Here is a 21279-nt window from a genome sequence, read left to right as displayed (position 1 = left end):
AAAAATGTCTGAACACTTTTGTGTTGCTTGTATCGACAAGCCAGTATCGACATAGGCAATACTGGCCCTGTGTTTACTTGGTATTGGATCGATACCAAAATCTGGAGTATTGAACAGCACTACTCTTTGGTCTTCCCCTTTTCCTCCTGCCTGTCACCTCTATCTTCAGAATCCTTTGGCCTCTGTTCCTTCTCCGTGCATGTCCAAGCTGTCCAAACTGCTCAACCTGATCTGTCCCTCTGATGCCCTCATTTCTAGTCATGTTAATTCTGGTCACTCCCAATGAAAATCTGACCATGTTAAGCTCTGTCACTTCCAGCTTAACCTCCTGTATTTTTGTAAGAAAGCAAAACTTTTATTCGTATAGCACATTTCAAGACAGACATCACAAACATCAAAAAGAGAAAAAAGAAAAGTTAACCAAACACAAATCTAAAAAGATGAGTTTTTAACTGTTTGTAGAAAGAGACCACTGAGTTTGCAGATCTCAGGCTCAGAGTGAAAAACTTCCAGAGTCTGTGCAGTAAAAAGCTTTGTCACTGCCACTGTCTCCAAATAGATTGATGGATGGATGGGTTACAAACTTTTGTGCTAACAAGTTTTTAAAAAGTTATGCTACTACTGGGTAAAAATAACAAGTTAAATGTACCTTTTTGTAGATAAATTCAACAAAAACATTAATAACAGAGATTATAGATTATAGATATGAGATTATATCTCTCGGCTGGCCTGGGAACGCCTTGGTATTCCCCCGGATAAGCTGGAGGAGGTGGCTGGGGAGAGGGAGGTCTGGGCTTCTCTGCTTAGGCTGCTGCCCCCGCGACCCGGCCCCGGATAAAGCGGATGAAGATGGATGGATATTAATAACAGCAGATTTGTTGCTTCAAACATTTTAATCATGACTTTTACCCACAACCTCGATACCAAGAAGAAAAGAAGTAGAAGGTTTGTTATTAATATATCGTGCTGTCCTATTCCACATGCCTTTACAACAATTAACAAATATAAGAGTGAACAATGAATTCATGATTTGCTATCTCCATGAGGACTCTAGTGTTTATCTGGGACTGCTCTCGCAGGGTCTTCATGGACCAGAACTTTCACCACAACCTCTGGTGGTGAAGTTGTGTAGGCGGTCTGACTTTTGCCGGCTGACTCTGGGCATTTTTTGCCCTTTAAACTATCATCAGATGCCACAACAAAGTTGGAGGAGGGGTTACATCCAGTCTGACCCCTCTGCTGCAGGATGTCCTTGTTAGCCTGGGACCTATAAGTGTTATAGTTAGTCACATGATTACGTTATTCACCTTTAGTACCTGCTTAAAAATAATACCTACAAACTGGGTGAAGCCTTTTCTATTTCTGTTACCTGAACAGGTGAGACATAGTTGAGGTTCCTCCCAGATTTAACAAACATTGGTCATCTGAATGTGTGCCATTCATGATTATCTGTGACCTTGCTGAGCCCTAATAGAATCACACAGAGATTCAAATATGTTGATTTTACTCCTTAAATTTATTTTTTTGTGTATCTTTAAACAATCAAAGTTTATTTGTATGGCACATATATAGACTGATTCACCTGTGAGTCCATGTTGGAGGGCTCTGGTGTGAGGGAGATGACAGGACTCTCCTTCCTGTAGCGATGGGCTTTGAGGTGCAGGCTGTCAGAGAGGGCATTGAGTCTGAACAACAGTTCGTCCACTAAACTTTCACACTCCTCGAGATAGTAGGCCTGAAAAAAGGGAAAAGTCTATTTCTATATTGGAAGGAATCAAAATAATTTAGTCAACTGGCACATTTCTAGGAACAAAACAAGAGCTACTGACCACAATCGGAGTGTTTTTAAATTCAAGCTATATCTACCTACATAAAGCAAGCTAACTGTTCTGCATTTTTTCTTCTTTTTTGAAGCTGTTACTTACCCTCCCCTCTGTATGGTTATCAATTCGTGCTTCTTCATGTTGCCCAGTAGTCAGCTCAGAGACCCTGAGTCTGATGTAGTTTGCCAGTTCTGCAATGGTGATCAAATTCCTCCTGCTGTGAGATCTTCTGGCACTTCTAACCAGTGAGGACATCACACCAATCACCTACAAGAAAGACACAATTCTTACAGAACAATGAGGTGATCTCAGATAGGGTTGCTGTCTATCACAGAAATCAACCTTTTGACAACAAGTTTTACAAGCCCCCCCCCCCCCCACACACACACACACAAAACAAAACAAAGCAACCAACCACATAAACAAAAAGTAATATTATGGGAAACATGTACCACTGCTGTCCACACCACAGCAGACAGATACAGAACTCCACAGGTGAATACATCGCAGTCAGAGTGGAGGAGGCCTCTGTTATTGCTGGTGGCTCTGAGTCCCCGGTAGAGGACGCAGGGCAGGGTCCTAAGGAGGACGTGAATAGGGCTGACTGCCCAGGAGCTTTGAATGTGCAGCAGATGACCCAAGCAGGACGATGCCATCAGCAGGATCACACCTGAAATCTAGCACAAGAGAAGATGCAACAATTTCTAGTCATTTTGGCAAGAACACTTTGCAAAATATATCAAATATCACCAATGTAGGTGCAATAAATGTCAACTGCTTTATTTTGCAGCAAGTACTATTACAGTGCTTGGAGTGAAGACCTTTCCTAAGAAGAGTTATAAAGTGTTTACCATTGGCCATAAAAGACTTGAGAATAAGCGGGAAAGGAGTTTAGCAGGGGTGGCAAAGGTCCTGTTCACCCTCAGCACAGCCACACACTTGATGGTGAGAAGGAAGAGCATGATGCCACGCAGAGTACGGAGAAACTGTAGAGGAAAACATATCTCTGCATTCTTAAAATGTACTCTAACTACAGTGCAAACAAGCTGCTCATAATGATCGCCTCACAGGGTTTATTCTTTATTTTCCAAGAGAAGGTGCTGTAAATTTCTCTCACTTGTTCCCAGGAAGCCAGGAGGCGAACGTCCACACGGCCTCTGTGGTTGTTTCTCTCCAGCAGCTCTGCAACGCTCATGATAACAGCGGAGTGATAAATGTGACACACATAGTGCACAAGTGTCGCTGTGGGCACACCGACCTGCAAAAGACAGAAAGAGGGAGAAAGCTGCGTTCACTGTGCTTCATGGATAATTTGACCTTCAGATAATATTTCTGTGTGTTTTGCTTGTCAGGGTTGTTAGACAAACAGCCACAGGTTACTTTATTCTTCCAGTGAGGTTGTCGTGATCTTGTTTGGATTAGTGTGCGCCTGACTGAGAGCTGGTGTGTGCGCCTGCTTTCTAAAGTCTTACAAACATTTATGCTGGAATGATTATTTTGTCTCGGGCAGACTTACTTCCACCCAGCTGCAAGGTGTTGTCCAGTATCCAATCAGCCCTTGCTGTCCCATACTGGACACTTGGCATGAGATTTGTATGAGAGACAAGAAGAGAAAGAGAAGCTGGTCAGAGGGGAGGAAGGAGAAAAAAAATGTATTCAAATGTGTTGTAAACCTTAATCTGTAGCATCTTTTAAGACTCAGTCTAAAAGTTAGTGTAGTGTTTTACCTTGCAGACCATAACAGCATAGTCCCAGGCAGTAGGAGTGTGATGTACTCTGACTGAATGGACTTCCACAGAGGGCAGCAGGACACCGGTGGGGCTGCGCTCAGCAAGCAGCGTCACACTGGTGAACAAGTTCGGTGCGGGGCTGTACAAGGTGAATTGAACCTTCAGGGCCACCGTCCGTCCGTCCAACCAGCCAGCTGAACGCAGAAGTTTCAGTTTTGATGCAGAATCAGACCTGCAGGAGAGGAGGAGAACTGATCATTATTTGGAAGCAAAAAAAAGGTGAGTTAATCAACAGTTTCCATCGTGGATCTCTCACTTTGTGTGCCCTAAGCCAACTGTAGCGCTTGGTCCTGAGTAACAACTAAGGCGACCGCATAGCGTTGTTGAAGTCATAACAGGTACCTGGAAATTGTGAGGCAAGAAACACAACTAAAGTACAGAGACAGAATCTAGAAATCCAGATTTTACAGTGCCATTACAAGTTTAACAAATGTACAGTACAGCATTTTTCTTAACTAATTGTGAGTACTTATAAGTGCAGGAAGTCACGCATTCCTTAATGTAAGAAAATATGAATCTATCCTTCTATCAGTTCATCTTTGGTCACAAACCTCAGTTGGAGAGGTGTCAGATATTTCAATCTTCTGCAGGATTGGCTCTCCAATCACAATATGTGGCTGCTGAATGACATCAGAATGTCACGATGTGGTGCTTTGGTTTGACTTTATGACTAATCTTAATTTTGAAGGATCAAAGAGAGGTGAACACGTAGTCAGAGTTTTCTTCACCAACCTGGAGTTTTAAGTCCCTTTGGAGCTTAAAGTCATAGCTTACCTCTGTTTGGGCTGATGTGTGCTCGTACAGTGACTCTATCAGACCTGTCTGTGACCAGTTCCACCACTCCGTATGCTTTTGTATCAACATAAATGAATGATCACGGTTCCTAATAAAAGATAACATCTGATTTTTCTCTGCTTTAGAAGTAAGTGTGAATGTCAGTGAGATATACAGCAAGAGTGTTCGGGTGCTACCTCACAAAGTGTCTTCTGACAGCTCTGTTGAGCTGGTAATGTTCCCTGAATGAGCTGTCATAGGTTATACACATCATCAGGGAAAGCATGGCGACACTGAGAGACAAATCCCTGCATGAGAAGGAAAAGCACTTAAAAGTCTTACATCAAATATAGAGGGGTGCGCATGCATTCGCAAAAGCACACCTCAGGGTTTTATGAATAACAGCCTCTCTTCTTTTCCTCCTATGAGTTTTCCTCAGCTCTGCCAGAGTCGGTGGCCGTACAAGACCCAGGTACCGAGCTCGCCGTCGAGCTCGGAGCAGCTGTAAACGATAAATAACCGAGTTCACATTGCAGAAGGAAAAAACCAGAACAACATTAAACTCTACGAGCGTCTGATTATTACCTTTTTAAGGTGTGAGCGTCGTCTGTAGGTAAAAGCAGACTCAGTAAGCTGCTCTTCAGCTCCATTAATGCCTCTATGGCTCCAAAGTTTCATAGCCTCAATATTGAATTCCCTCAATCTGAAAAAAGTATGAAAGTCTGATGTTTTTCTGTGCCAACAGGAAACAGCCAAGGCCACTGCAAGTATCTGTAAAAGAAAAACATCAAGATGATATTTTTATTTAAGGTTTGTGCCATTATTTAGTTGTGTAGCTGATTATAAAAAGCACATATTATGTTACCAAAGCTGGCTGAATGATGAAGATGCAAGACATCAGGGAGATGAAAAGAGAATGGACCCAAAGCAGAACCTTGCCACTGTTAAACCTAACACATCAAAACGAGAGGCTTCAAAAGCGTGACACTGACACCCGTGATACAATATTATAACAGATAAAACAGCAGACATCACAATGAACATTACTTTCACTACCTCATTCCCAGCACTGCAGAGAGCACCAGGCAGGAGAGGGACAACAGCAGACACAGAGTCCAGGCCAAACAGACACGCCGCTGACATGTTGGTCTTTCTCTCAGTTTGTCGGTGGCATCATAATAGCTTCCTCTCTCAGAGGAAGAGTCTGGTGAACATCGTCCTTGGAGACCTTTCTCTTTTTGACCTTCATCTTTTGCCCTGGACAAACAAGCTCTTTGGGTTTCATGAAACCTGCTGCTGCCAGGAAGGAATTCAGACTTGTTTTTGTGGGGTGCTTCATCCACATTACTGTATGAAACCGACAGGTCTGCATCCTACAGCAGAAAAAGAAAGGTCAGGCAGTGATGTTAGAAGCTGTGAGAATGACAATGAGGAGAAATGGAAAGGAAGGGAATACAGAAACTATTCTGAGGTGTAACCTGGTATTTCTGCATCCAGGATTCATCCCACTGCTGGAGGCTGCTCCAGGAGAGACGGCGGTCAAACGTGCCGTCGCTTAGTGAGAGGGGGTCTGTGAGGAGATAATAAAATAAAAGGATAATGAACAATTCAAGAAAAGACACAACAAAATTCAAAAAGAGGTCCACAGAAAACCAATTTACCTTCAGAATATTCCTTTTCAGTCTTTCTGCATTTTACACGATGGACTCGTGACCCCGTCGGCTGTACCGCACGCAGTCGAAACAGGAAAGACACCGCTGTTGCTACGGGCAGCACAGCTACCACGCTTACAAGCCCATTTGTTACAGCACCAGCGGACACATCGACAAAGCCCAACGCAAACAGCGGCTGCAAATACAGAATAAGTAGATGCATCATTGAGCTGTAGGTAAGGCATTTCAGAGCTCTTGCTCACCAAATCTTCAACTTTGAGGGCCTACCTGATCATCCGTTTGTGCAACGATTACTGCACCAACACATGCGTACCCCAACAGCAGCAGCAGACACACACTTAGTCTTTGAGTATGTGTGAAGGAGCTGGGAGAGGGGCAGCTGTACACGGATACCCACGTATGGAAATCAGCCAAGTAGTCATTAAGCTTGAGACGCAGCATCTGCAATTACACAGAGGGAGACCTGGGGTGACACAGCAGCAAATATTACATTAAGTTTTATGTCTAGTGTAGATTAACTCACTGTGACGATGCCGAAAATAGTTTTTATGTGAACATGAGTGTTGTACCTGAGCAAAGTTTATCCCCTGAGTGCAAACACGCAGCATCCTCTCCACTCGGCCATCGCCTTTGTTCGCAGCCAGCCAGCACTGGGCAGCAAACAGCCAAGAGCATCCCACCACATGCCCTCTGAGCACCTGAATAACAAGTCAAACCACCTTAAAAGTCCACTCATCAATGAAAAGGTGTGTTCACAAACAGTTTTTGTTATAGGATTTTTTTATTACCTCAGATACCTCCACCTGTGTAAGGTACCAATCAGGGGAAGGTCCAGAGTTGTCATGCCAGATGTGAACCCCCCACACTGGGCCCAGGCTTTCTGCTGCACTGTGGGGGAGCAAAGACACAGAGATTATAGCACGTGGTAATGAGATAATGAAAAATTACACTGATTTCTCTCCCTTTTTCTTACATATTGAACACAAACACAAAGAAAAAAAACTTGTTTCTAAATCACTGAGGATTTTACCTAAGTATGAAGATGTCTTTAGAGTTCCTCCTGAACAGAGTGCATCCTGGGACATGTAGTTCTTTTGTCTGTGAGAACCCATCTTCACCATACAGTGATATGTACACCTGGTCAATATATAAAGATTAAAAAAAACATTAGTCTGGGAAGAAAAACTTTTAAAAACTTTTTTATGTGATTAATTCTCTTACACTAATCTATAACATGTTCTGAATTAGTGTACGAAAAATATTCAGATAATTTAATAAAGCATGTCAAACGGCATCAGGTGCTACAGAATGAGGAGTGTTACAGTTTATCTGCTTTACCTGCTCTGTATGCAGGGAATAGTATGTGGAAAACAATGGGAAAATGGGAAGAAAGACAACAAAAAATGAAATACACAAATACAGTGGCCATAAGGATCCAGGAGGAGCATATTTTGAGAACAGCTAAATACCAAAGGAGCTGATAAGTTTGAAAGAAACCAAAAACAGCCCTGCCTTTGCACTCATACGGGCTGCAGAGCTGAGACCCGTGTGGGTTGTAACTGCGTAGAGATACGGATCAGATGCAGAGTTGTCAGACAGGTAGTGAACCCTTTGACTTTGCGTTGCAACAACATCAGCTCTTTTACACGCCGCCAACCCCGCGACGTACAGGCACACGAACAGCAACAGCATGCCCAGCACTGTCAGATCAGTGGATGCGCTGAGGTTTCAGAGAAGCAAAGAAAAGGAGAGAGATGCCTTAGAGGATGCGTTAAATATCAACACTAATGTTATATTTCTATTTTTCATCTACGGTACATTTTGTTTGCAAAAGAAACTTACCGGTAGCTTCAACAGGTCAAGAGGTTGATATATTTCAAAATACAAATAAAAGAAAAAAAATCTAGCAATCCGGTTTCATTTTATTACGTTTCAAACCTGATGAGCAAAAAAATCCTACTGTTTCTTTCTTCCCCCCCCCTCCCCCCTTTTTTTTGGTAAAATGCATGTAAAAATATTTGTGCAGATCAGTGTTTTTTGTTATTTTCCAGGTCTCGGTTGGTCACCTTAGGAACGGGTTCACATCTGCTGTGCTGTGGATGCTCTGGATCTGCTGCTGCTTCACGGTCAGCGGTCTCAAACGGTGGCAGCTAGGATTCAGCAAATATAAAGAAGCATGTTAATCACCTCTGCATCCAGATTTGTCCTCTAGTGTTTGTTTGTTTTCTTATATTCTCACACACAGACACACTCACATGCTTTACCTGCAGCTGACAGCTGAATCTGTGTCTGCTAGCTGTGTTCTGCAGCCCTGATGTGTCCAAGCCCCCTGCTGGCCGTCCCAGGACAAACACAGACTGCTGTCCACTGTCAGACTGTAGCTTATCTCTTCAGTCAGGTGATTGGCTCTGGGTGCTTTACCAAAATCAGCATTAAGCAGTGCCAAGTGACCAACACCTGCAGCTGGAAGTTTTGGGAATTTGTTACAATATTTCCCAGCGAACTTACTCAAAGCATGTACATGTTAGAAAGATGACTTGACTGACTCATACTACTCAGCTAAAACATACATGGATCAATTGATTTCTATTAAGTTTAACTGAGATTCTGGGTAGATTTTTCACTCCACAAATAGATGATCAGTCTTAAAAATACTTTGTAAAAGGACAGAGAATTTAACAGAAGGAAAGACCAGGAGGGCAGAAGAGTCAGAAACAGAAAATGGTCTTACCGCTGAGGTAGGATGAGGGCAGAGTGATGCGTGAGGTGTTGCTCTCCCACCTGTAAATCTTGCGCAGATGGTGCATTCTAGGAGTCGGCTTTTCAAACATCCTGATACAGCGGACACTCACGGTTAGATATGTGCCATAGTCTCACCTTTCAGTCAAAACTCATTCAAATTATTCTGTTATTATCTGAGTATGAGTATAACACAGTGCTGTAATAATACCTGAAGAGCACCATGAGGGGAAACGCCTTTTTGGTCGTGGGTCTGAAGAGTAGAGTGAACTGGATGGACTGCAGCAAGTGTTCCTGGGTAATGTTGAAGCTGTGGTAGTTGACCCGGCTGCGCAGGAGGGCGAACTCCCACGAGGAGCTTTTCTGCAGCAGAAATTTAGTCTCGTGTTGTTGGAGTAAAGATACAACACTGCACATTTTAAGAATTTCTTTTAACAAAATCTTATTATGAAGAACCTCTCATTTTCCACAAACAAAAGAAAAGGACAATCAGCAGCTCACGTTTCTTTGTGTGTGACGAAGCTCGGTGTTGAATGGTTGAATGAGGGAGGAAACGTGGATCCTTCTCCTCGTGTTGCACTTGTAAAGACTTAGGTCAACCACTGGTCCACTCACCTGGAAATCCAAAGAATAAGTAAGAGAGATGTCTCACCTTTAACCCTGTTAAGCTGAACCATGAAATAACTGGTAGAAAATGCATCATTCACAGTTTATGTTAAACAAACAAAACCGATAAAGGGGTTAGAGTTAAAAGTCTCACTGATGGTATAGATGTTAAATCACTGTATGTGCAACTACTGAGCAGGTCTCACCTGTGTAGGATTGGCCCAGGTGTAAGGACTGTGAGCAAGCTCGGTGAGCACAGTGAGGACACACGGTCCATGCTGGAGAAACAGAATCTGGATGAAAGAAGCAGGCATGTAGACCCTGACTGAGCCACTGTTTATGACTGTGGAGGTGTTGTTTTGGGATGCAGCATACAAATTAATGAGGCTGCTGCTAACTCTGTGCTCCTTGGTCTCATGAAACAAAATGTACTTCTGGAAAACAAGAAAAGGAGGATGAATTTCATTAAAAAACTAAAACTGTGGAGAAATAGTTTTAAATGTGTTTTGTCTCACCAGCATGAGCTCTGATGCAGCCTGCAGAATATCAGCTACGAGCATCACCGCTTGCTTTGCTGGAGGTGAACGTCCTTGTTTGATGTGGCCACTGGTGGATGAGTTCACTGCAGTGCTGTTTGGAGTGTTTTCATCATTTCTTAGGTTTCCATCAGCAGTTGAGTCTTCTTGTGTAATGTCAGGTGTGAAGGTGCAAGTAGTCACCACCTGAAGGCTGTGTGAAAGCAGGGTGAGCGCTGTATTGAGCACCTTCTGGTTTATAATGTAGTGGCGATAAGCACTAGATGCAGAAAACTGCTCGGACATCATCTGAATGTGAGCTGTTACTCGTTTGGCACTTGCTAGTGTCACCTAAAAGGAATAAAGGAAGTATTAGAAACAATCTAGCATCTACAACCCTGCTCCCAGTTTGGTTTTGTGAGTCCATCCACTCACCTGACTTGTAACTCGTAGCAGGTCGTTCAGAATGCAAATATTGTCTGTCATTGACTCCTAGAATGGAAACATAACTGAATGATTAACAGTAAATGGACTGGTTCTTATACAGCACTTTTCTACTTCCACTCCAAGCACTTTATACAACAGGCCTCATTCATAAAAACACTTTCCTTTTTGATAAAGCTTATAGTTAGGACTGGATCAGGTGACCCTGAACCCTCTCTTAGTTATGCTGCAGTACACTAGGACTGCTGGGGGCATCCCATTATGCACTGGGTGTGTCTTCTTCATTCACCTCCACCTGTTTATACACCAGTATTGCATTCAGAGGCTTAAACGAGCATTGATTAGTTGTCTTTTGCTCTCTTCTCTTTCCTTCTCTTTCCCCTCAGAGCCACGTGAGATGCTTGATTTTTCTTTTCTTTGATCAAAACTCGATTTTAATGCTACCGCTCTTCCTCCCAGAGAGCCGGGGCTGTAGAACAGAAAAAGAACATTGTTGTGTTTTATCACTTGTGATGTCAGTGTGTTTACCTGATCGCTGCTCTCAAGCTCACACAAGGTGCGAATGAGCACAGTGCGCATGTGCCTCTGTGCATGTGTGTTGGCCTCTGTTTCCAGGCTGAGTCTGTTCAGGATGCTGGTGAGGAGGCTGATGTAGTTACGAATCTCCATACTGTTCCCAAGCTGCACCAAAGCCGACAGGTTCCTCAGACCGGACTCCGACCTGGAGATGGTGAAAGTAAGGATTTGCATGTTCTATAGAATCTATATTATTGTTGACTTGCTCAGATTGATGCTTTGTAGTTTAACACACACAGTCGTTCTTAACAGCAGCTTTTTGGCTGACAGCATAAAATCCCTGAGCGTGCTCAAGCTCAGTGCTATTTAAATCACCAGCAGGCCCTCTTAAGTAGACAGCACGAGACATCTGCATATCATATCATCATAATATGATCACATGGGGGTTCTTACAGCTCAAGATCAGGATCATGATGGGAAGAGGAAGATGAGGTGTCTCTGAGGAAGCTTGGTTGGACTTGTACTGTCACAGGACAGGGTTTGGTGGCTGACCCATATGTGCTGCTTCTTATTTCTGTGTAAATAGTTACTGCGGTGACAACAGTAATAAGAGCAATAAAAAAAATAAGAAAATATTAGAAAAATAATAATTCTGTTAATGCTCCTTAAGCAACAGTGTGTCTTTGTGTGTTTACCTTTATAGTCATCCCTGGGGTCACCTGAAGGAAGGCTGAAGTAGTATTGGAAGTCTCTCCCCTGGTACAGTGTCCTGGGGAGTCGGTCTCCTACACTGAAGCTGTACTCATACACTAAGTCCTTTGGCACACACACACACACACACACACACACACACACACACACACACACACACACACACACACACACACACACACACATTTCTGTGAAGACTGGCATGCCAGGACCAAGGTCAAAAAATTTGGGGTGATCAATTAGTAAAATTATGGGGTCAAGGAGAGCCCTGAAGAGGTTTACTTCAATCATCGGCAGACAGCTCCGAACTTCAAGCACTGAGTGGCAATGTCTTGTAATAAAAATGCACTTTGAAAATCTTTAATCAAAGCAGGAAGAGTGTTAAAAGCATGCGACAGAAAATACCTCCTTCCCTGAGGTGCAGAAGATGCTGAAGTGTGTGTGTAACTCGAGTCCTCTGACAGGCTGCACCTGGCACGCCAAGCCCTCTGGAACAGGATTGGTCTGTAAGAACAGCTGAGTCCGGCCCAGACGCCTGCTCTGAGATTCTCAATTCATCAGACAACAATCGAGAGGATCATTAACAGACGGAGACTGACTTTAAAGGCAATGTGGGCATTTTAATGTTCAAGTTAAAGTACTGCAGTAAATGTAAAAAATAATATATGTCTGTGATTTTGTCCTTTTGTCCCATTATCCTGTTTTATAAATCTCTAATAACTCTCGCCTGGGCTGGTCTATATGTAGCCATCCCAAACTTACTGGCAGTGACCTCCAACATGTATCTGCTCCTGGGCCTCAGACTGAAGGGCTTGATCTTGAGAAAAGAACAGGAGATTCCTGTAGAGATTTTTAAAAGGGAAAAAAAGATGGCTAAATGCTGACACAGTGGCACAGAAGCAGGAATTTTTCTGCATAATGTACCTGTGTAAGTAAAGGACTCAAAGAGGCCTCTGTTCAGAGGATTTCGAGGTAAGTCGAGCAAAGTCGGTGCCTGAATTGCCACAAAAGGCTTAGAATCCACTAGATTACTCCCTTCATCTTTGTGTAATCCCATATCAAACATCGAGACGTCTCCTGCACTGAAGCGCTCACCATCTTCACCTGGGAACGATCGTGAGTGAGTACCAGTAAAAACCATCTCAGATAAGAAATAAACAGTGATTGTAGATATGAACTGTACCTCTGGGTCTCCCTGCTGACATCCCTGGGTCGCCTTCCTCTGCGTTTGGAAAGGGAGCACCATAATCTGGATCTGTAACAGAACCAGCTTTAGTGCAATAATAATAACAGTCAAGCAACATAATATTGCCCCATATAACTGAAAAATATTCTTTATATTTGGAAAAAGTTATTTATTTATGATGGGAACTTTCTTCATGTTGGTTCCAGGTTGGTAAAACTCTTTCACAAACTGTATTTTTATTGTAATTTAATCCGTTTAAATTGTGCTAACAGCATCAAATTATATATAACTTAAATAGACTGAGCTTATATGGCGATTTTAGATTTTCTCACCTAGTCGACCACCCGCATTGCTACTCTCCAGAACACGAAAAGAAAAGTCCCAGTCGGCAGAGGAGTCAGACTCCACTGAAGTTTCACTGCTAATGTCCCCTTGGATCAAGTAGTCGGAATATAGGACACCATCATTGTTGAGAACACGTGGACTAGACTCTGGCAAAGCTGCGGGGTGAGGAAAGAAGTCACATTTAGTGACAGAGTGGTACGCTCCAAGTCATGTATATATATTTGTTTATACAGCTAATAACACACCAGCTTTGTCTGATGTGTCTCCACTCCTGGTTGTTGATGCCCCACTATCAGCCAGGTCCACATCACCGTTTCTGGTTTCAAAGGTAGCCACGGTAACGGCTGAAGAAGATGAATAAGGGGTCGTCTGGGTGTTCTGTGACACATTTGTAACAGGAGGGTGTAGAGTAGAGGTGGCAGGACTTTCCATGATGGCAGACATGGTGCTGAGATCTACTGTGTGGCAAAACGGGACTAGAATAGAACACAAGATTTTACTTTTTTAATTTAATTTCCATTTTTAGGGGAATTTTTGGGGGAATTTTCTTGCACAGTGGCACTGAATTTACCTTCTGTGAAAGGCTTGGATGAAGCATTGACCAGGTACAGACTCCAGGTGTACTGGATGTGCCGTGCAGGAATGTGGCAGGCTTCACACACGGTGCCGACAGAGAACGACTGATCCCAGTTCACACGGTCTCCCCGACACTCAGGGCAGTAAATGGACAGCTTCCTGGATCGGATGCATTTAGGCGCATGTTAAACGTCACTTAAGAATTAAAGTGCTGCTTTTAATCAAACACTTCTATTTGATTCTGTTCGGTTATGTGATTCAATTGAGACTTTATGAAGAGGTCACACCCGATGAGGTTTGATGTTACAGTGAGGAAGGTCTCTGATGAAGCTGAACGCTCTCCGCTTTGGACAGTGAGCGTGAACTGGAACTGGTCAAAGTTGGTTTTTAAGAAGCTGGCGGGAAATTTGAGCACCAGCGACGAAGTGGGAATGTGCTGGTTGAAGCAGGAGCTGGTGATGGTGCTCACTGGTTTACATGCCCAACTGTAGCTATACAGAGAAAATCAGAAATTCTGTTAACTTCCAAACACACATTAAATTTCTCAAGGTGAAACAAATACAACTAAAAATGACTAAGATGTAGGAAAATCCACCAAAATATAATATTTACATATTTATTGGCATTTTTTGCCATTTATTTAGTTATAGCTGAGCCCAATGTTGGCGACTTTTGGCAATTACAGCTCAGAAATGCTACTGGCAAATGTTATGTGGGCCAGACGTGCAGCCGAAAAACAAATGAGACTCTAGGCACCCAAACTGCAACACAGAGACGAGAGAGAATAGCTTTCTGTGGACACAGCTCACTAACCAGCTTCAGAAGGAGCGGATCTGGAGAGCGCAGCTAAGCGAGCAGCTGCAGCAACAGGAACACACCCATCATGAACTGCTCAAGGCAGAGGAAAAGCCTCACGCTATAGGACAAACTGAATTTTGATCCAGGAGTTAAATAGTGAGTAAGATACCCTCAGTCAGGAGGAGGACCTAAAAAGCAAAATCTCAGCAAACCTTGAGCTGAACACTAAACTTACAGCAGAGGTAGCGGTGAGAATGGGAACGTGACCACTTCCATAAACATTTAAAACCAGAGGAAAGTGAACATTCTTATCCGTTTTTCCTCATTGAGGCGACAGCTTCTGGCTTGTTGCCTATTAAAGGTGTCAGGGCTCAATTTCTACCTGAGTGGGTTCGTGGGGAAGTCAGGGTCGTAAGATGCCTGCCCATCCAGGGTTACTATGGTGTTCCTGTTGTTAAGGAAGATGTTGGTGCCACCCTGGATGAAAGCCACAGGAGGGCTCGGCATCACCTGAACCTTTACGCTGTAGTTACTGTACACCACACTGCCGACGACCTGAACCTGCAAGAGAAACACAAGCCTCGATCATTCGGAATAATCGTATAGCAACAGAAATAACGACTTGAAATGGAGAGACCGGCCGTTAAATAGTTCTTCTGTATTATTGTATTATTATTACACACCCTGGCTGTAGCCGTATAAGTGTCATACTCCAGGAGATGGCTTTGCACTATGAGGATCTGCCTGTGTGTGTCTGTGAGAGGCAGCGGCACTGCCTGGCCTGCAGAGTCGAATAAAGTCCAGGAGTAGCGCAGGCCTCTTGATACATCACAATCCACTTCCGTTTCGTACGTCACACCCAGATGGACAACCTCATATCTTCGTACCTAGGTGCAAAGAGAAGGTTGTATTGTCTTTTATTAACTATGCTCCGCCATACGTACTTGTGAGGTCTGGACAAAGAGCTACCTGTAGTTTAAGAGGCCCCATGTTTTTGACAGGTGGAGGCTGACAAGGCTGGTCCACAACAAAGATGTGGCTGCTCAGGGAAGCAGAGCTGACCAGGTTAGACGCCGTCACTTCCACTCTGAACTCTCCCGTTCTGAGGAGGAAAAACATGTTGATTAAGCACACTTGTGTTAGGCTACATGTGATTTTCATATTTATCTGAAAGACAGATAGTGAAACATACTAACAAGTTTGTAAAAGGTAAATACAAAATTAGAGAATCTTAATCCTAACTTAATCTAAACTTAAAGTCCGATTTGAGTTTACAAGGAGAATGAAAGCCCAAAGTCTTGTTAAACTCTCTGACTCACCTGTGGAAGATGTGCCGTTCTGTGCTCTGTCCAGACCGGCTTGTTCCATCCCCAAAGCTCCACAGGAAGTTGATGTCGGTCCCCATATTTACCCGGCAACTGAACACCACTGTATGATTCTGCAAAACCGAGGCCCGGTGGACCAGCCTGTTGAGCTTCACTGTTCTCTGGACTACCACCGGGAACATGTCAGAGGTAACGGCCATCTTACCATGTGACATGATTACAGACACATTATACCTATGGTGAGGAAAGGTGGGATTTAAGAGGGGTTAGTTTAATTCACATGGTGTTTGATTTATTTAATCATATTTTATTTAGAAGCTGTTGAGCTATTGTGTTTAAAGACATAATGACACACAAATGCTACCAAAAACATAACCTCCTTGGTGCACGTAATAATGTGGGGATGAAGAACGTTTTTTTAGCGTTAGAAGACTTGAGAAGGACCAACCAACAGAGGCTGGGTGATTCTAGTTGTTTGCCAGTTTCTGTTATGACTGTTAGATTACAAGTTAAAATTTATGCATGTAAACCAACTTCACATGTTTTACCCTTGTGACAGTTTTTTTGATTTTTTTTAAACTGTCAGGATTTGAAAAACAAAACGTATGTAACCTTGTCCGTGGATGAACACTTTTAAGGCTCTGGCTTATTTAAAAAATCTCCAATTATTTTATTTTAAAAATGTTGCACATGCCTCGCTATTACCTGCCAGGCTTTAGGTATTTTCTAGTGATGATCCTAGAGGTAGTTGTGGCTGATGTGTAGTCTCCAAAGTGCCAGACGAACACTGGATCTGGTACGTCAGTCACAGCTTGGAAGATTATATCTGTATTTGTTGGATATGCTTGCCTTGCTGCAAAAATCCTCACAGCTAAGGATAAGAGACACACATGGTCATTACAGATAAATCACACCAAAGATAATGACACTAATTAAAGATAACAACAACAACAAAAAAAGACAGAAACATTTGGCATCAATGCTGTGACTCCTCGGTGGTTACCGTTTTAGATTTAGTCTCACTTGTGGTGACAGCTTCCTGTTCTTTGTACACGCTCTCACACCTCAAGTAAAACACTTGATTCTCAGCCTGACGCTCAAATGCAACCGTCCTAGTGTGGTTGAAAAGCTAAACCGTGACCACTTCCTGTGCTCCTGTCATGTAGCTGCATTTCCTGTACAGCGGTGATGAGCTCACCAGCAGCGAAGCAGCCACGTTTGACCCCGGTGCACCTCTAAAATAAAACCTAATGCTTTTCTAAACCTAATCCTGGCCTGGCATGACCTCCCATGGATGACTTCTGAATGTACGGATGCATGAACTCCTAGTAGGCCTCGAGACACCACTGATGAATGATGGCAGTGGAGAGGATCGATGCTGTGAGGTGATGCTGTCCTACAGCAGTGGCGATTGAGTGCAAATTGCAGCTGGAGTGGGCGGAGGTGTGAAGGTTATCAAGGTTTGACGTGTGAGGGTACCGCCGTGTCAACAAACAAGATTGTAAGCATATGTGATGTTGCCATGGTCGCTCTCATAGGTGGGGGCTACATTTAGTGTGAGGCTGAGGACAAGCAGGTGTTTCATGGTGGTGAGCAGCTCTCACAGAAACAATCTCACCTGAAGTTAAATGATTCCCACACAAGATCCCTTTAAGGTGAGAGCAGCCGGGAGATAAGACCACCTGCAAGACCACACGACCACATGCAGAAAGCACACACACAAAGACACACACCAATGTGAGATTAAAGGATATCTCCATTCATATTTGATTTTTCTTCTCATCGAAGAAAGAACACAATGAGCATAAATGCTTTTAAAATCTTGTATCTCTTATTTCCCGCGGTTATATAATATCCCAGCTATTGTTTTAAACATACTGAGCCTTTCTAAAAAAAAAAGAGAACTATAAAATGTTTTAGTTGTTTGCACCTTTAATTTATTAATACTAGCATAATTCATACAAAACCGTTGCATTTTTTAATGACTGAAAGCTGAGAACTCACAACATGTATTGTCTTCTGCTTCCACCCATAGAGGCATGATGCATTCACTGACACTGCGTGAACTCCCTCTGATTCGAAGGTCCACTTCTGAAAATGATGAGAAGCGTTAAGTTTTCAGATTAAAAAACATGACAGTACATTGAAGGATGAGGGATATTTCAGATGATGGAGATTAAAAAATCAGGTCACCTACAGAAAACTGCGTTCCTTCAACAAGAAGAGGAATTCCATGAATTCTTATTTGCAAAGCTGACAGTCCGGCATCAGAAGTATGTATGCCATTCTGGCTCACTAGCGTTACAGCATTTTTTTCAGTCCTTCTGCAGACCCAGCAGATTTATGGTGTTGGCTACTGCTTAAATAATGTTTGAACACTTAACCTTCTACTTTATCTCAGTTTGAACACACCAGTGGCTCTGAATGAACAAACTAAGCTCTGAGGAGCTTTGATGAGCTTTAATGAGCACATCAAGGTTTGCTTATGCTCTTTTCCCTGTCACCGTAGAAGAGTTGTGTAATGACTCACAAATACGTAGTTATGCTAATCAGTAATTTTGAGGATTATGCACATTTTGCACATTCAACCTGAATAAAACTCCCTCAAGAGCTTTTCTCTTTGTTGCAATTTTTCCAAGATTTTTAGTTTATTATTTATACGTTATGATTCTTTTGGAAAAACTCTAGATGCAATTGGTTTTAAAAAAAAGAGTTACTGGATTTACCAGATGAGTATTAATCTAAAGAAAAGGTTTTTTAAAAATACATTAAAAAAATACATAAAATACATGAAAAACAGGGCAAAAACATCAAAAATTATTTATCATATATGTTGAATGTTCAGTTATTTTATATTTTTTGGTTGTTTCGTTTTTCTTTTTTTTTTAAAGCTAACATTCACAGCTGATAAAATTCTTTGAAAAGCTGACAATTCAAGTGAGCAAAACATCTTTCTTATATATATTTTAGATATATAATATTTTTATATTAATATTTTCCTGCTGGAAAATCACAAACAGGCCAAACTGCATATATGAGCTTAACATAATAAACACATAAATCAATTTCCCATTATAAATCCCCAAATAGCTATTTCCTTTTAAAGCCAAACCTGACAAGTTAATTAATTTAGACTCATTTATAAGTTATTGTTGTGTGATTTACCACTGTGCTGTTCAGACAGTGTGGCTGTGAAAGGGAAGCTGTTTCTACTTCCCTGTGAGTAAAGCACCAGCAGAACTCAGCTGCTAATCTGTCACTTACAAACGCCTGCAGAGTGACGGGATCGGCCCAATATGCAGCCACACCCTCAGTCACACCGTCAGAGTCCAAGTGAACCGTGGGGATGCAGGAGGGAACATTCAGGGGGCCGTGGAGCAAAGACACCGTTAGGTTCCCTGGAAAGGGTGGCAAAATGTACAAGTGGAGGGTGGAGGAGAGTGTGGAGAGAGGGTTGGAAACGGTGATGTCTAAAAAGAAAACAGAAGACAAAAAATACACACAGAGCAGACAGGATTACTCATACGTGATCCCTTTCTTGATTAATTAACTGATGAAAAAATCACCAGCAAACACATTAAATTTTCTCTGGTGAACTTACTTATTTCGTATTTGCCTGCAACATTCAAAATCCAATCGGATGACACAGTAAAGGAGCCATCATCCATCACGTTGACCTTTAGGGTCATCCCCAGAGACTCCACAGTGACATAGGTCAGGGCCTGGCTGCTAAGACCCAGGATGCCTGGAAATCACACAAATAATCATGTAAAGGATAAAAAAAAGAGCTTTGATATAAAGTGCTTAAAATTCTACAAATCGTGGAAATAATACACAAATATTCAGAGGTTATTAGCATATATTCCAACATACTTAAACTCATTAACAAGCATCAGTGCAGTCCATTAACTTTCTGAATAAAGCATTGTCTAGCAACTATATAGAAAATTTCGGTTTCTCAACAAAAGAAAAACAATCAAAATAATTTAAAAACCTATTTATTTGCAATACATTGTAAGTAATTTTCATTAAAATTCTTCAAATTATATTAAGTTTAAATGTACAATATATATCAAAAATTTAACACATACTAGATACTTGTAATGACTTCACACAATACAACTGTAACAGCAAAAATGTGCCTTATGTTTGATACTGCTTGTTCAGTTTCTGTTGAAATACATTTTGATAAGTATAATTATTTTTAAGGAAACATTTAAATCTAAATTAAAAAATAAAGAATGGAAAAAAGACTGAAAACAACATTTTAAATACTCAGTTTACAGATCCCGTCTGCCTGTGTGAAAACATGAATAATATTACTTGCAATAATTTATATCAAGAAATAATATGATATAATAATAAAAGTCCAATTTATAGAAGCCAAAACTACAGGTTCTACATTATGTGAGACCACAGAAAATACACAGTAGGATAAAAGTAAATTAAATTAAAACAATTTCAGATACAGATACGCAAATAATACCTGACAGTGTAAACTAATAATTAATGCGTTCATTGAAGCAAACCTTTTCAAATCAGGGAATAACTTAATTAAAGCACGGGGGTGAAGAGTTGCATTTCAAAGAACCTCATTGTTATAAAACACTGCAGCAGCTGACCTGGTGGCTGATTGGAACGTCCAGCGAGGTTTCCTTTCACTTCAATGACAAAAGTCTTCCCAGCCTCCAGTCTTGCTGGAGAAGTAAATACACTAATGTTGTGCAAAAATGGCCCTTCAGTTCTGTAGAGCGCCATGCTTCCATCTTGTGCTTTTCCAAGAGGTAAGTTCAAGGTACTGGAAGAGGAAAGAAGTTATCCAGGACAAAAAGCTTCTTGCTTTAAGCTTTTAAAATGTACTTTAGTGATGACACGACAACACAAGTTTAAATGAGAAGAGAAGCGGCAGCTATAGTTAGACATCAAAAGCAAAAGAAAGCAATCTGCTACCTCACCTTTGTCTTTCACTTCCTCCTTTCACGTCCTTTGTTCCTTCACTGGGAGATGTCTTGAAACACTCTCTAAACACCAAACCACTGAGCTGGTTCCCACAGTAACAGGTCTGTGAAGACAATGCAGCCACTCCATACCTTCCACAAAAAACACAGTGAAGGTTAGTGTTTTACATACTGAGAGCACATGTCACATGTCAAATAAGCCTTTGTTGGTATTCTAATATATGATGCTTTAAATTTCTGTTACATCTTCTTGAAAACAGCACTTTTGATATATATACATATATATTCTTTGTTTGTTTGTTTTTTGTATTAGAGATTTGCTATTGGGATTTTTTTTATTCACAAATTTTATTCATAAATTTAAAAATATTTTTGTAATTTCTTAAATTATTTCAGGATGAGAATATATTAAGATTTCTGAGAGTTTGTTTTTAAGTGCTTTTACACACAACAGATGATGCCTCAAATATGCAATAATAAAAGGCTGCTATAAAAATTTG

The 21279-nt window shown here is 41.7% G+C and overlaps 1 protein-coding gene across 1 annotated transcript; it reads right to left on the bottom strand.

Moving 5' to 3' along the window:
• Nucleotides 1–460: 460 nt before the first annotated feature.
• pkd1l1 (polycystin 1 like 1, transient receptor potential channel interacting) lies at nucleotides 461–20579 on the bottom strand. The gene is made up of 53 exons (XM_076888577.1): nucleotides 20444–20579; nucleotides 19423–19566; nucleotides 19086–19291; nucleotides 17826–17912; nucleotides 17440–17503; nucleotides 16527–16692; nucleotides 15816–16055; nucleotides 15466–15598; nucleotides 15180–15383; nucleotides 14879–15057; nucleotides 13986–14189; nucleotides 13694–13857; nucleotides 13368–13598; nucleotides 13110–13277; nucleotides 12775–12846; nucleotides 12516–12695; nucleotides 12354–12431; nucleotides 11997–12139; nucleotides 11576–11696; nucleotides 11334–11469; nucleotides 10893–11085; nucleotides 10356–10412; nucleotides 9921–10271; nucleotides 9612–9839; nucleotides 9301–9414; nucleotides 9011–9162; nucleotides 8792–8892; nucleotides 8325–8523; nucleotides 8127–8210; nucleotides 7573–7780; nucleotides 7091–7197; nucleotides 6849–6948; nucleotides 6630–6758; nucleotides 6328–6501; nucleotides 6049–6235; nucleotides 5866–5957; nucleotides 5444–5760; nucleotides 5253–5337; nucleotides 4973–5158; nucleotides 4771–4889; nucleotides 4585–4695; nucleotides 4322–4496; nucleotides 4165–4233; nucleotides 3870–3955; nucleotides 3551–3785; nucleotides 3340–3444; nucleotides 2941–3081; nucleotides 2675–2809; nucleotides 2276–2500; nucleotides 1926–2090; nucleotides 1583–1735; nucleotides 1370–1467; nucleotides 461–1267 (listed from the first exon to the last, which is right to left on the bottom strand). The coding sequence occupies exons 1-53, from the start codon at nucleotides 20577–20579 to the stop codon at nucleotides 1051–1053; spliced, it is 8154 nt and encodes a 2717-aa protein (XP_076744692.1). The 3' UTR covers nucleotides 461–1050.
• Between the last annotated feature and the right edge of the window lie 700 nt (nucleotides 20580–21279).

This window comes from Maylandia zebra, linkage group LG9 (assembly GCF_041146795.1).
Source record: "Maylandia zebra isolate NMK-2024a linkage group LG9, Mzebra_GT3a, whole genome shotgun sequence".
Lineage (NCBI taxonomy): Eukaryota > Metazoa > Chordata > Actinopteri > Cichliformes > Cichlidae > Maylandia > Maylandia zebra.
Note: the sequence above shows the minus strand (reverse complement) of the source record. Positions and strands in the feature narration are given on the sequence as shown.

Excerpts from the sequence above, each read along its gene's own strand:
- pkd1l1 (XM_076888577.1), bottom strand. The coding sequence starts at position 20,579 with ATGGCGCTCTACAGAACTGAAGGGCCATTTTTGCACAACATTAGTGTA. Across the intron at positions 9,840-9,920 it reads CTGCATCAGAGCTCATGCTG|AAGTACATTTTGTTTCATGA; the intron begins GTGAGACAAAAC and ends CTTGTTTTCCAG. Across the intron at positions 6,236-6,327 it reads TTGCACAAACGGATGATCAG|CCGCTGTTTGCGTTGGGCTT; the intron begins GTAGGCCCTCAA and ends CTGTATTTGCAG.